The 13,626-nt window shown below is 45.2% G+C and overlaps 1 protein-coding gene across 4 annotated transcripts in view; it reads right to left on the bottom strand.

Moving 5' to 3' along the window:
* Positions 1–885: 885 nt before the first annotated feature.
* The window catches only part of WNK3 (WNK lysine deficient protein kinase 3), a 168,277-nt gene continuing 155,536 nt past the window's right edge, over positions 886–13,626 (bottom strand). For all 4 annotated transcript variants that reach the window (XM_077283920.1, XM_077283921.1, XM_077283918.1 and 1 more), the window contains exon 24: positions 886–6,562. In XM_077283920.1, coding sequence (XP_077140035.1) covers positions 6,248–6,562 — 315 coding nt within the window. In that variant the 3' untranslated portion in view covers positions 886–6,247. The remainder of the gene's footprint in view (positions 6,563–13,626) is intronic.

The following is a 13,626-nucleotide window of genomic DNA, read 5'->3' on the forward strand; positions in this document are numbered from 1 at the left end:
ACACAGCCACTGTGGACCGAAAGGGGCTCAGCCATGCACACAGCCACTGTGGACCGAAAGGGGCTCAGCCATGCACACAGCCACTGTGGACCGAAAGGGGCTCAGCTATGCACAGGCACTGTGGACCAAAAGTGGATTAGCCATGCACACATCCACTGTGGACCGAAATGGGCTCAGCCATGCACACAGCCACTGTGGACCGAAAGGGGCTCAGCTATGCACAGGCACTGTGGACCGAAAAGGGATTAGCCATGCCCAGCCAACCATGGATCGAGAGGGGCTTGCCCAAGCACAGCCACTGTGGATCGAGAGGGGCTTGCCCAAGCACAGCCGGAGTGGATTGAGAGGGGTCAGTGCATGCGCCACCGCCGTGGATCAATATTGACTCATGTAGTCACTCGTCAGAGAGGGGTCTGTGCATGCTCAGCCATATCGATTGAGAGGGGTTTGTGGATACGCAGCTACATCAGGGTGGTCAGATAACCTTTAGAAAACAACCTGAAAATGTGAAAAGGTTCTGTACGTGTGTAAGAGTATGCGCAAGAAATAAAACATAGAAACATTTAATAATGACAGTTTAATGATTTTTTTTATGCAAACTTTACAAGACCCTCCTGTAGTTAAACAATTACAATTCCAGTGATGGAATGTTAGTATTCTAAATTACCCCCAAAAAAGTGCATGCTGCGTTTCTAAACTTAAGTATATTGCAGTAAAAGACCAACTTTCAAAAATAAACACAGTACTTGTAATAAGAATATATATAATATTATGTATAAAACACAAACCACCGGTAGATTAAAGCAGGGATCTGTTCAGACTCGTAAGAAATACAAAAAAGGCCAAAAGAGAGAGTGTGAGACAAGAGGCAGAGCCGCAGCGGCCGCTTCGACAGAACTGAAACGCTGTTTTTGTTTGTTTATTTTTAGCTTCGGCTCTTTACATTGTTTCAATATTCACTGCTATTTGGTATCCAGCAGTAGAAAGGAAAGGAGGGGAGAGCTTTAAAGGGACACACATTCTGAACAAATCCCTGGGGTGACAAAGAAAAAAAGAATTAAAAAAATATTCACAGCTTAGAAATGTCAGGGGGGGATTGTGTAAGTGAAAGGCGTTCCAATTTCAACAGGTTAAATCGAGAAGTGTGAGGCTTTGCGATCTGGCTTCTCTTATAAGTCAAATCGACGCAAGAAAGGGAACAGAAAATGACAATTGTCAAGTAAAGTGGCGTGTCTTATAGGAACGGAAATAGTATTTCTCCCGAATAGTAAAATAAAGCTTTTGTGTGGGTGCAGGCCAAAATTACACTTCTCGAATTCTCACCGATGCATTTCACACTACAGTTACTAAGGGTTCTGAGGACCAGTCCGTTCTGTTTACATCACTTGCATTCTCCATGATGAACCGTGTGCTTTGTCATTCCTCTACTATGCCTGGTGTAAATGTACAAACCTGGTCGATGGGAGTAATGTCCCTACATTTTATATCCCGGCCAATCAGTGATGACCATATTCGCGACTGACCGGATATTCCTCTCGTTAATGATTCATACATTTCCAGGAAGAACATCAGGGTAAGGCCAGGTTCATATTGTGTTAAAGCAGCCCGTTCAACGCATAGCATTGAAGGGCTGCGTTAACGCTATAGCATACACGCCATCGCGTTATGCTATACCGCTAGTGCAGATGATTCATCTGTGCTAGCGCTGACGGAGTCACAATGACGGCACATCGCTAGCGCATGCAGATTATGGCATGTGTTGGCGATGCGCCCGATAATAGGGGTTAATGGCAACTTTAACGACTGCGTTACACCGCGTTTATGCCGCAGTGTAACGCAGTCCGTCTAACGGACTGCCATAACGCAATGTGAGCCCCGCCTAACGGCAGCAGGAGGTCTAAGAACAGATGCTCCAGCATTATTACTCCATGTATACGAGTGAAGCGGTGGCCGTGGGGTTTATCACTTGGCCCCGCTAGCTTACTGCAGTATTCGTACGCCTGTCGTGTAGGAGCTCGATAAAAGGCGGATGTGTACATGCTACACGTTCCAAGGATGCATACTTACTAGTGCATGATGATCTTTTGAGTTATCAGCCTCAAAACTTATCTACCACATCCTACAATTCACAGGAAGAAGGAAATTAAAAAAAAACAACCACAAAGCACCGATGTTCTCTGGTCACAAGTCCCCACTACTGAGGTGGGCTATGTATTCGTGCAGTACGGAGAAGATGCCAGCAGTGCCGTCTGCTCACACACAGAGAGATTGGGATTACATTCCATAAAGATACATTCACCTTAAGACAAACCAATTGCTGAGTATAAGAAACGCAGACATTTTAACAGGGGACACTACTGGCTGTGAAACAGTAAGTCCTCCCTTGTGTCGCTGCTACCTGCACGCTAATCTGCCGCAGTACAGAGGACTGGGATGGCAGGACACTGCAGACAGCAGAGAAAAACTTTTTTTTTTTTTATGAGGCTCCATTCTATCCTGCGCATTAAATCCTATTCACAGTTTAGCAAATGCTACAACTCCAATACCGTAATCATCTGGATCACGTCCCACCAGGCCTCGGACTATGGAGAACCTAACAAGTGGAAAGACACACTTTCAGCTTTACAAAATTCCAAACCTGCTGTATTTGACAGGTAGTCATTTACAATGCGGGTTCCAATCTGGTTGTACCTATTTGCTGTAATAAAATTATTAACCTTTTTAATCTAAATATGTTCAAAATTCTGTACAAAATTTGTTAATTTGTCTTTATATTGGTCAGAGAGCGGGTTTTGCAATACAGAGCTCTAACTCTTATCCACAGATGCATGATTTTTAATGAGACGTTTTGCCAGCAGCCACCACTAGAGGGAGCACTGTTGAGTTCAGTGGATGACAGTGCTCTCTCTGGTGGGGGCTGCAGGGTTTTCGCATGTAATGCTCTAAATCTTAGCACATGCAGCCACCACTAGAGAGAGCATACTGTCATCCACTGAACTTAGCGATACTCCCTCTAGTGGAGGCTGTGGCAAAGCATCCAATCAAGTGTCTCTGCAGAGGATTTGGACCACTATATCCAAAAAACAAAGCTCTGATGGATGTACAGATATATTGAGAAATTATTCAGCACAGAATTTGGAACCCAACAATGACATAAAAGCAGAAGTTTTACCATTTTGCATATTAGGAGGATACTGCACTGTATAGCCAAATCCACCGTCTGTTAGGTCAGACCTGCATGGTGCTTACCTCCATGCCAATTATATACAGGGAGGAAAAGTAATGTCAGATCTGACAGGGGATCTATCATTTTGGGGCCACCATGATCACGCCCTGCAGGACTGTAGATGCAGGTGCAATCACATTATGATATTGTGACATGTTCTACGTCAGCGATTGCTAATCGATGGCTCTGCTAACATGCCCGAGTGTCTAGCTATGCTGGGGAGTTGCAGTTCATCATCTCACATGCAACACACACTTTAAAAGGGGGCACAAGGAACTTTCCCAAAGTCCAGGAAGTGGTTGTCATCACCGCCTCCCCACACCTTCTCCTACTAAACACCCTAATTGGGATTCTTTTGCTCCAGGGTCTGTCAACCAGGTAAGATGTCGAGAAGACATTTATAATCGCACGCACAATTCAGTGATGGGAGTATTTTATGGCACATTCCCATATTAACAAGAGTTCCCATATATCGATAACACGGTGCGTCCAAAAGGAAGATTTAAAGCTGAACACAGGATTTCAGATGGCGACCTCAAACTAAAACAAAAAAATATGTACAGTACAAAGTAGCTAAAAGTAACCATTAGAGCCCACCCTGACAACGCGATGGGATTGAGGGCAATCGTGATACCGCAAACTGCTGGGTGGTCATCCACCTTCTTCTACCTGGTCTTCCAGGATGCATCCTACCTAATGAATGCTCTACTTATATTGTCACACTCCCTATTGGGTAGGAGATGACGGCCCTGAGAGAAACCAAGTCGTAGAAGTAAAAAATTAAAGTAAAAACAAAGTCCTACATTTTTCCCCCCAAAACTGCGCCATTCCTGTCCATGAGTGGTGTCCAGTAAAAAGTCCTATCCACTTTAATAGGATTAAACTGCGACACCGAACATGGCGAATGGAAGAGTGTGGAGGCAAAAACTTTTTGTGGAAAACCTTTAACAAAAAAAAATAAAAAATAAAATCTATTTTCACAGCCAAGTGCTTTTACTTTCTTTTGGGCTGCAGTTGTCTAACTACTGAAAGGCAAAGCTCGAATATATATATATATATATATATATATATATATATATATATATATATATATGTCTTCAAGTTGTTAAAAAGGGTTACATTTTCAAGACACATATCCCATGATGCCTAGGGGAGACAGAACCATGCCACATGAATGTGATGGACCCCCACCTCCCACCCAAATTCCAGTATATAGCCCTATTTGTGTGAATGCAAACGTTAAATGCCGAAAGTATAAACTAACGAAAAAATAATAATTCTCACCTGTCAACACTAAAATGGGGTTATCGAAGGCGAGGCTCCATTCACAAAGCAGTCTGTAGAAAAACTTGTGAAAGGAAATACCGTGTATAAAAAGCTATCCGTAATCTACAGGGATTTGCTTTCCGGCAGAGACTTTGTGTTCTTCGAGTTCAGTTTACTAAATGGGTGGTTTGGGAGAACAGAGAGGAAGGCAAGAGATCAGGGAAGACCCTCTGTGATGAACCAGCAATGTGCACTTCCTTGGGATGGGCACAACAAAACGAGGTAGTTAAAAAAAAAAGTAATAAAAGCAAAATTTAGTTGAAATGATACATTCTACCAAGCTGTGTTCATCCACACCGAGCATCGGACCAGATAACATTGTACAAAAACTAACGGAGAGCGGCGTCCTCGAGGATGTGGGGGACAGACTGTCCAAAACTTCAAGAAAATATTTTACATTGCACTAATGTGTTCATATTTTTTGGGGAAAAAAAACAAAACTGAGGTTTAAGCGTAATGCAGGAATAAGTGTTGATCTCCCCCATCCTTACAATTTTTGCTCAGAGCAGTGAAGCCTTACTGTAAGCTATAAAGGGCATCTCCACCAGGGTGTGCACTTTAAGGGGCACTCTGGAACTTAAAAAAAAAAAAAAAGCGGGATCCAGTGTCAGAGGCTGGATCCATACACTATATTTCTGCAGCACTGTCAAGTCTCATTTACATAAAAGAAATGGGAGAAAGAGGGAAAAAAAAGCAGTATAAAAACTCACGTCAACGACAAGCTCGACTGAAATAAAAACCTTCAGCCAATACGTTATGGTCCAAGTACAGCAAAATTGTCAAAAATGGCGAGTTGTCAGATTCACAGATGTCAGAATGTACAATATCCCCGAAGGCACAGCAAGAGTCTGCAGGCAAAGCAGAAGCAGCAGTTGTGCGAAAGACAGAAGCTAGAAGGCCTCTATGTTAGAAGGTGCGGGGGAAGGGTAAATGCATGCAGGTAGTGACGCCATATAGATATTGCCCCCCAGAGCGGGAACAAAAAAAAAAGTGGGCACTAAAAACGAGCAACCCAATAAAGCTTGGGTAGAAAGCATCCAAAAAAAATAAAATAAAATATGGTAATGTTTTGCACAACAGCATATAAATTCACATTTCTAGCGCTGGTGTAAGGAGCTTCTGCTTTAGGATATTCTCAAGTGTGATCACCGAATTGTAACTACAGTAATGAAAAGGACAAGATTTGTGGGGAGGTGTTTCATCATCCTCCAAACATTGGGGGACGGTGAAGAAGCCACAAAAACAAGGAGACATTGTTGTGCTGTGTAACCCTGTACAAAGGCTCGGGAGGTGGAAGGAAATATACCCCCGTACCTCTCGCTCAGTACTTTGCTCGGCTGCAGTTACTTGTGAAGGCTGGGACACATTCATTCACCTGTATGGCACCAGGATAGTTATTTGATTCTCCAAGGTAAAAAAAAAAAAAAAAAAAAAAAAAAGTGAAATCACATTGCAGAATGACTATGTGTAGCAACGAGGGTACATCCTACCCCAATTCACATGACACAGCACGTAGGAAAACAAAGAAAAAAAAAAATCCCCGGTAACTGGGGAAGAGATAACAGAACACCCTTTTATCACAACTACAACCAAAAAGAGGTAAAACAACCAAAGAAACGGCCAGCGGGCGTCTGATGTAGTCTGTGCGGGAAGGCAGGGAAATCCCAGAGAAGTCTTAAGAGTCATTTACAGGGATCATTTGGGGGAGGATGGGATTGTAGCAGCTTTCTGAGCTGGAGCTGAGGGAAATGCTTGCATTCCAATTCCAGGCTGGTAGGTTGCAAGGTGCGGTGCGGGGTTGCCCGGCGTCTGATTAGACCACTGTACAGGGTAGCCAGGGCTACCCATTGCATTGAGCTGGCAGGCGTGTGGTATTGGGTATGATGGAATGCCTCCGGGTGCAAAATTTGGGAGTACAAGTGATTGAGAGATAGCAGCTGGAACAGTCCCATGAATCTGAGACAAAGTCGGGACCCAGGAAGATGGGAAGCTTGATGTGACCGGCAACGGCTGAAAGAGAAATAAAAATAAATTACAAAATGAATGACTCCTAGTCATAAAGCATACAGTCATCAGTAAGACATTGCGCCTGTCACTTTCCAATACCCACAGATTTTTTTAACAGGGTTGTACCAAGTTTCTCCAGCGGATAGAGGATAACCTCATGATTGCTAGAGGTCTGACCGCAGGGATGCTCACCAGTCCCAAGCTCCATGAATGGGGTTGTTGGTTGATCATGTGCACACCCGTCTCCATTCTCTATGAGGCCACCAGCGATTTCCGAGTGCAGAGTTCGGTTGATCATCAGCACTCCCTTTAAGAATGAATGACACGTGGAGTTGCGCATGATCAACCATCGGTAACATTCATGGAGCTGTTCAGAGTTCTCAGGATTGCTGGGAGTCTCATTATTCAGATTCCCAGAAGTTGGGAAGTTACCTATAGGCAGGGAATAGCTTCCAAACTTTGTATAACCCCATTAACCTTTTCCCAGCAGGATCAATTTTACAGTTTTATTTAGTTTTCTCTCCTCCTTTACCAAAAGTCACAACTTTTTACTTCTGCATTTACACACACAAGGGCTTGTGTTATTGGGGGAAGAGTGGTAGCTTTACAAGACACCTTTCATTTTAGTATATAATGTACTGAAGAAAGAAAAAAAAAAAATGTAATCGAAGTGGTGAAAAACAGGGATTTTTGTGTACTCACTGTTAAATTCTTTTTCTCCGAGCCATTCTTTTGGGGGGTGGGGTGGTTATGGCGGGGGGGGGGACAGGACTGTGGGTGTATGCTGTTGCCATTAGGAGGCTGACACTAAGTTACCGTATATACTCGAGTATAAGCCAAGATTTTCAGCCCATGTTTTTAGGCTTATACTCGAGTCATTGTCTCAGGGGGTCGGTGGGGGAGGGGCAGCTGTCAAAATCATACTCACCTGCTCCCGTCGCGTCTCTGCATGTCCCTGCTTCTCCGCCGGCAGCTCTTCCTGTATTCAGCGGTCACGTGGTACCGCTTATTAAAATAATGAATATGGACGCAACTCCGCTCCCATAGGGGTGGAGCCCATATTCATTACTTTAATGAGCAGTACCAGTGACCGCTGAACGCAGGAACAAGCTGCCGGCGTCAGAGACCATCGCATCGGAGAAGCAGGGACCGCGCCGGGAGCAGGTGAGTATAACAGGGGAGGGTAAGCATTGTGATATTCACCTGTCCCCGTTCCACCGCCGCACGCTGCTCCGTCTTCCGTGTCCTCTGGCTGTGACGTTCAGCTCAGATGGCGTGATGACGTGTTTAGTGTGCGCGCCGCCCTCTGCTTGAACAGTCACTGCAGAGAGACGGAAGACAGAGCGGCGCGCAACGGTGGAACAGGGACAGGTGAATATCGCAAATGCCAGTGTCCCCTCCTGCTCAGGACAAGAGGTGAGTATGTCATTTTTTATTTAATCGCAGCAGCAGCATATGAAGCAAATGTTTCTATGGAGCATCTTATGGGGCCATAATCAAACTTTATGCAGCATTATATGGGGGGCATTTTCTATGGAGCATCTTATGGGGCCATAATCAACCTTTATGCAGCATTGTATGGGGCACATTTTCTATGGAGCAACTTATGCGGCCATAATCAACCTTTATGCAGGATTATATGAAGCAAATGTTTCTATGGAGCATCTCATGGGGCCATAATCAACCTTTGTGCAGCATTTTATGGGGCATATTTTTGTATGAAGCATCTTATGGGGCCTGTCACGGATCCCTACCCCGTGTTGTCACTTATTTGTCACGTGCCCGCTCTCACAGGTGACTTGGGGTTGTGCCTGCAAGGGTTAATCTATCTCCCCTCTCTCAGTCCAGCATTCAACCTCTGTCCTATGCTGTAATGGGAGCATAAATCACACACAGACCCAGGCCACACACCCGCTCATGCACGCTGCCACCACTCACCGAATACACGGGCGATAAGTCCCAGAAATAATAATAATACTAAGAAAAATATGTTTATCACTCATAAGGCTCACACACCTTAGGCTATGGATTCTTTTAGAACATTCAAGGTTCAACTTGTTAAAGTTTTATACTTTAATAACAAAAGGTTCAATGCTTACAATAAGAAAAAGGTATAAAAATATAATAATAAAAAGACATACACAGCTTATGCAAAACAGTATCAAAATAAACAGGAGAAACTTACAGAAATCATCTAACTGGTAGTTTGCTTTCTGCTCCCTGAGGTTTCTAGACCGGCCCCTCAGGTCAATATCATAACTGCTGCCTGTTTGATTGGGCCACGGCCGCGCCCCCAAGGAATACATTATTTTCTCTTGCGATACTTGTGAAAAGGTTCTCAGGAATAGATGCCCTCCGGCCGCAATTAGCATCTCCCCTCCAAGTCCTGAGAGGTGCCAAATGTTCCCTTTCTTCTTGGCCCTAGCTAGACCTCCTGGTGAGATAGGGAGACACAATGTCTACTAGTCCCAAGGAAGTACCTGTTAACACCTAGGTGCGACTTGCCTTCAGGACAGATGTTACATTATCACTAGGCACACATATGCCACTACACACATAGATATACAGGGGTTGGACAAAATAATGGAAACATCAACAAAAGTTAGTTTAATATGTTGTAGATCTACCTTTTGCGGCGATTACAGCCTCAATTCTCCGAGGTATGGATTCATACAAGGTGTGAATTGTTTCCAAAGGAATTTTAGCCCATTCTGCAGTTAAAACACCCTCCAGTTCCTTGAGCGACGATGGCGGCGGAAATCGACGTCTAACTTAAATTTCTAAAATTGACCATAAATGCTCAATAATGTTGAGGTCTGGGGATTGTGGGGGCCAGATGAGATGCTCAACTTCATTAGAATGTTCCTCGTGCCATGCTTTAACGCTTCTAGCTGTATGAATTGGTGCATTATCATCCTGAAAGATGGCGTTCCCCTCCGGGAACAGTGCTTGAACCATTGGATGCACTTGGTCACCCAAAATGCCTAAATAATCTCCGCTGTTAATTCTTCCATGAAGGGATATCATTGGCCCGGTGGATCTCCACGAAATAGCACCCCAGATCATCACAGAACCTCCACCATGTTTTACGGTTGGGAGAAGGCAGTCTGGATGGAATGCTTCTTTCAGCTGTCTCCAAACGTACACTCGGCCGGAGGTCGGAAATAAAAACGATGATTCATCTGAGAATATCACATGTTTCCACTGCTCGAAGGACCAATTCTGGAGGTTACTACACCACTCTAAACGCTTGGAAACATTTGTCATTAAGAGCAGCGGTTTTGTAATAGCAGCTCTTCCGTGGAATCCAGATTTGTGCAGCTCCCGACGAACAGTTTTCGTGGTAACTGGGTTCTGTAGGTGTTCATTGAGTTCAGCAGTGACTTTCGGAGCCGTGGTCTTGCGATCCTCTCTCACAATTTGCTTTAGAGTCCGACGGTCTCTCTCAGTCAACTTTGACTTTCGACCGGACCTGTGCTTTGTTGCAGACGTTTTTCCTTCTCTTTCAAACGCAGTCATTACTTTGGAGACAGTACCTCTTGACACACCAAGAATTCGGGTACTTTCTGATACACTAGCGCCAGCCTTACGAGCACCAACAATTTGGCCTCTTTGAAAATCCAAGAGGTCTGCCATTGGTATCAAGTTCTCATCAATGTTCTTACAATTATGCAAAACAAACAGTTAATTTACATACACGTATCACTTAACACAAATAATCAACTACAAAACATTACCATATGTCACGGTTTGCATGTTTATCACATGTTTGAAGACTATGATGCCAAAACGTTAGGTGTTTCCATTATTTTGCCCAACCCCTGTATATACACATATTTCACCACAGGGCTCATCATAAACTTTATGGAGCATTATATGGGACATATTTTATTATGGAGCATCTTATGGGGCCCATTATGAACTTTATGGAGCATTATATGGGGCTCCTGATTCAATATGGATATTTAAAAACACTTACCCTACGGATGTCTCAATTAATTTTACTTTTATTGGTATCAATTTTTATTTTTCAAATGTACCAGTAGCTGCTGCATTTCCCACCCTAGGCTTATACTCGAGTAATTAAAGGGAATCTGTCACCCCAAAATTGACCTATAAACTAAGGCTACTGGCATCAGGTGCTTCTCTACAGCATTCTGTAATGCTGTAGATAAGCCCCCGATGTATCCTGAAAGATATGAAAAACAGGTTATGTTATACTCACCCAGGTGAAGTCCAGTTCGATGGGCGTCACGGTCCGGGTCCGGCGCCTCCCATCTTCATATAATGTCGTCCTCTTTTCTTTCTGCCGCTGCTCCTGCGCAGGCGTACTTTGTCTGCCCTGTTAAGGGCAGAGCGAAGTACTGCAGTGCGCTGGCGCCGGGAAAGGTCAGAGAGGCCTGGCGCCTGCGCACTGCAGTACTATTCCCATATCTTTTAGGATAACACACCAGTAATCTGGGGGTGGGGATGCATTATTATAGGTTTTCCCAATGCGGCACACTTGTGACAGCAATCGTGGGCATATATGCTATGTAAGGTGTATTGTATTCACTATACATACTTTTGTGGTCACATTATTTTTGGGATGTTGTATGGCTTGCCACGAATATTTGCTTGTGCTTACTGACTAGACCCATATTATGGTGTACATGGGACATTATCGAGCTTTTTATAAATATAACATTGATTATTTCATTTGTTTCACTCTATGCCTAATTGGCCTAGTTCTTTGGGGGTGATGGTTTATTGGTCATGTTATATGCATTTTACATGTTTTTAAATGTTGTTTTATCTTGAGGTGCAATAAAGGTTTTTCTTATATTTTACTATGTGGATGTGCACACCATTATGAGTCTAGTCTTTTTTCTCTTCTTTCAAACTAACGAAAAACACCAGCCAACAGGCTAACAGGGTGGGTGCTGTGTCCCCCAATGAGTGGCTCAGAGAAAAGGATTTTACATTGAGTACACAAAAATCCCTGTTTCTCCTTCGCGTCATTGGGGGACACAGGACCGTGGGACGTCCCAAAGCAGTCCCGGTGTGACAAGTAACAGAAACCATCAAGCTTCACGTAACAACTGCCTAGATGTGTGCCACCGCAGCCTGCTGAATTCTCCCCAGCCCAGCCCCGCATCAGCTGAAGCTTGCGGCTTTACAGACCTCTTCCGCCGATGCCTGATGCCGAATGGCCCAGGAAGCACCCACTGACCGAGTGGAGTGTGCCCTGATCCCCGCTGGGGCAGGCTTACCCTCTGATGCGGTAGGACTCCTGAATGGTGGAACGAATCCACCTAGCTATCGTGGCCTTTAAAGTGGCTAGATCCTTCCTGTGACCCTCAGGAAGCACGAACAAAGAATCCGACCTTCTGAAGGACACCGTCCTCGAGACGTACCTTCTTAGAGCTCTGTCTACATCCAGAGTATGGAGAGCCCTTTCCACCCTGTGGACTGGAGTCAGACAAAATGAAGGAAGAACAATGTCCTCGTTAAGGAGGAAGGATGAGACAACCTTGGGCAAAAAGGATGGGGATGGCCTAATGACAACCTTTTCCTGGTGGAAAATAAGGAAAGGTGCCCAACAGGACAGCAGCCAGCTCCAAAACCCGCCTGATTGATATGATTGCAACGAGAAAGGCCACTTTCCAGGACAGAAAGGTGTGCGAAATGTCCTGAAGGGGTTCAAAAGGAGCTTCCTGTAAGACTCCCAGGACCAAGTTAAGGTCCCAAGGGTCTAAAGGCATGCAATAGGGGGGAAGCATATGTGTAACCTGAGGTTTTGTCGCAATCATACGTTGGAATAAGACCAATAAGGCAGATATCTAGCCCTTGAGCGAGCTGAGCGCCAGGCCTGAGTCCAGACCAGTCTGTAGGAACTCTAAAATAATGGGAACAGAGAAGACGAGGGGAAGACGTCCACGAGCCTTACAAAAAATGTCTTCCAGGTACAGTGATAAATGCATACCGACGCAGGCTTACAAGCACTGATCATTGTGGACGCGACATGTTGTGAAAACCCAGCCTGGGTCAGAATCCAGGATTCAACGGCCAAGCCATTAAACACAGGGCCGCTGGGTTCTGGTGGTAAATCGGCCCCTGGGAGAGTAGATCTTTACGATCTGGCAGTTGCCAGGGTAAATCGGTGATGAGGCACACCAACTCTGCGAACCACGCCCGGCGTGGCCAATCCAGAGCGAATAGGTTCACTGGAACCCCTTCCGCCTTGATCTTCCTGATGACTCTCGCAAAAAGCGGCAGCGGGGGGAAAACGTACGGAAGACATAACTGGCGCCACGGAAGAACCAGAGCATCCCACTCCTATGGCTCTTGGATCTCGAGACAGAGCTATGAATCTGGAGACTCAGTCTGGACGCCATCAGATCCACATCCGGGGTCACCCAACGAAGACAGATCTGATGAAAAACTTCTGGATGAAGTTCCCACTCCCCCGAGGTGAGGCCCTGACGGCTGAGGAAGTCTTTTGCCCAGTTTTCCACGCCTGGTATGTGCACTGCTGAGATTACCGTGCATCTGTGCGAAAGTAACCACTTCCATTGCTGCCATCATTTTCCCCAGTACCCTCATCGCAAAGCGGATGGAAAGAGTATAACTGAGAAAGTGCGCAGGCTCCTTGCTAAAGGGCTAGGACCTTGCCTCAAGGGAGAATCACCAGCCCTCGAGAGTTGACCAGGGTCATGCCTAAAAAGGATATCTGCTGGGCTGGAAATGGGGGGGGAAGACTTGGCTAAGTTTATCAGCCAACCCAGACGAGAAAGAGTATCGCAAGTGAGACAAACGGACTCAGCGAAGTCGTGGAAGGACAGACCCTTGACTAGAAGGTCGTCCAGGTAGGGCAGGGCGACCACGCCCCAAGAGTGCAAAATGGACATGACGGCCGCCATGACCTTTGTCAACACCCTGGGAACAGTAGCGAGGCCGAAGGGCAAGGCTGTGAATTGAAAACGCTGTTCGTGAATGGGAAAACCCAGGAATGTTTGGAGGGGGTGGGTGAAAATCGGGATGTGTAGGTAAGCATCTCGAATATCGATGGATGCTAGAAACTCCTT

The sequence above is a fragment of the Ranitomeya variabilis genome, chromosome 2 (assembly GCF_051348905.1).
Source record: "Ranitomeya variabilis isolate aRanVar5 chromosome 2, aRanVar5.hap1, whole genome shotgun sequence".
NCBI classification, from domain to species: domain Eukaryota; kingdom Metazoa; phylum Chordata; class Amphibia; order Anura; family Dendrobatidae; genus Ranitomeya; species Ranitomeya variabilis.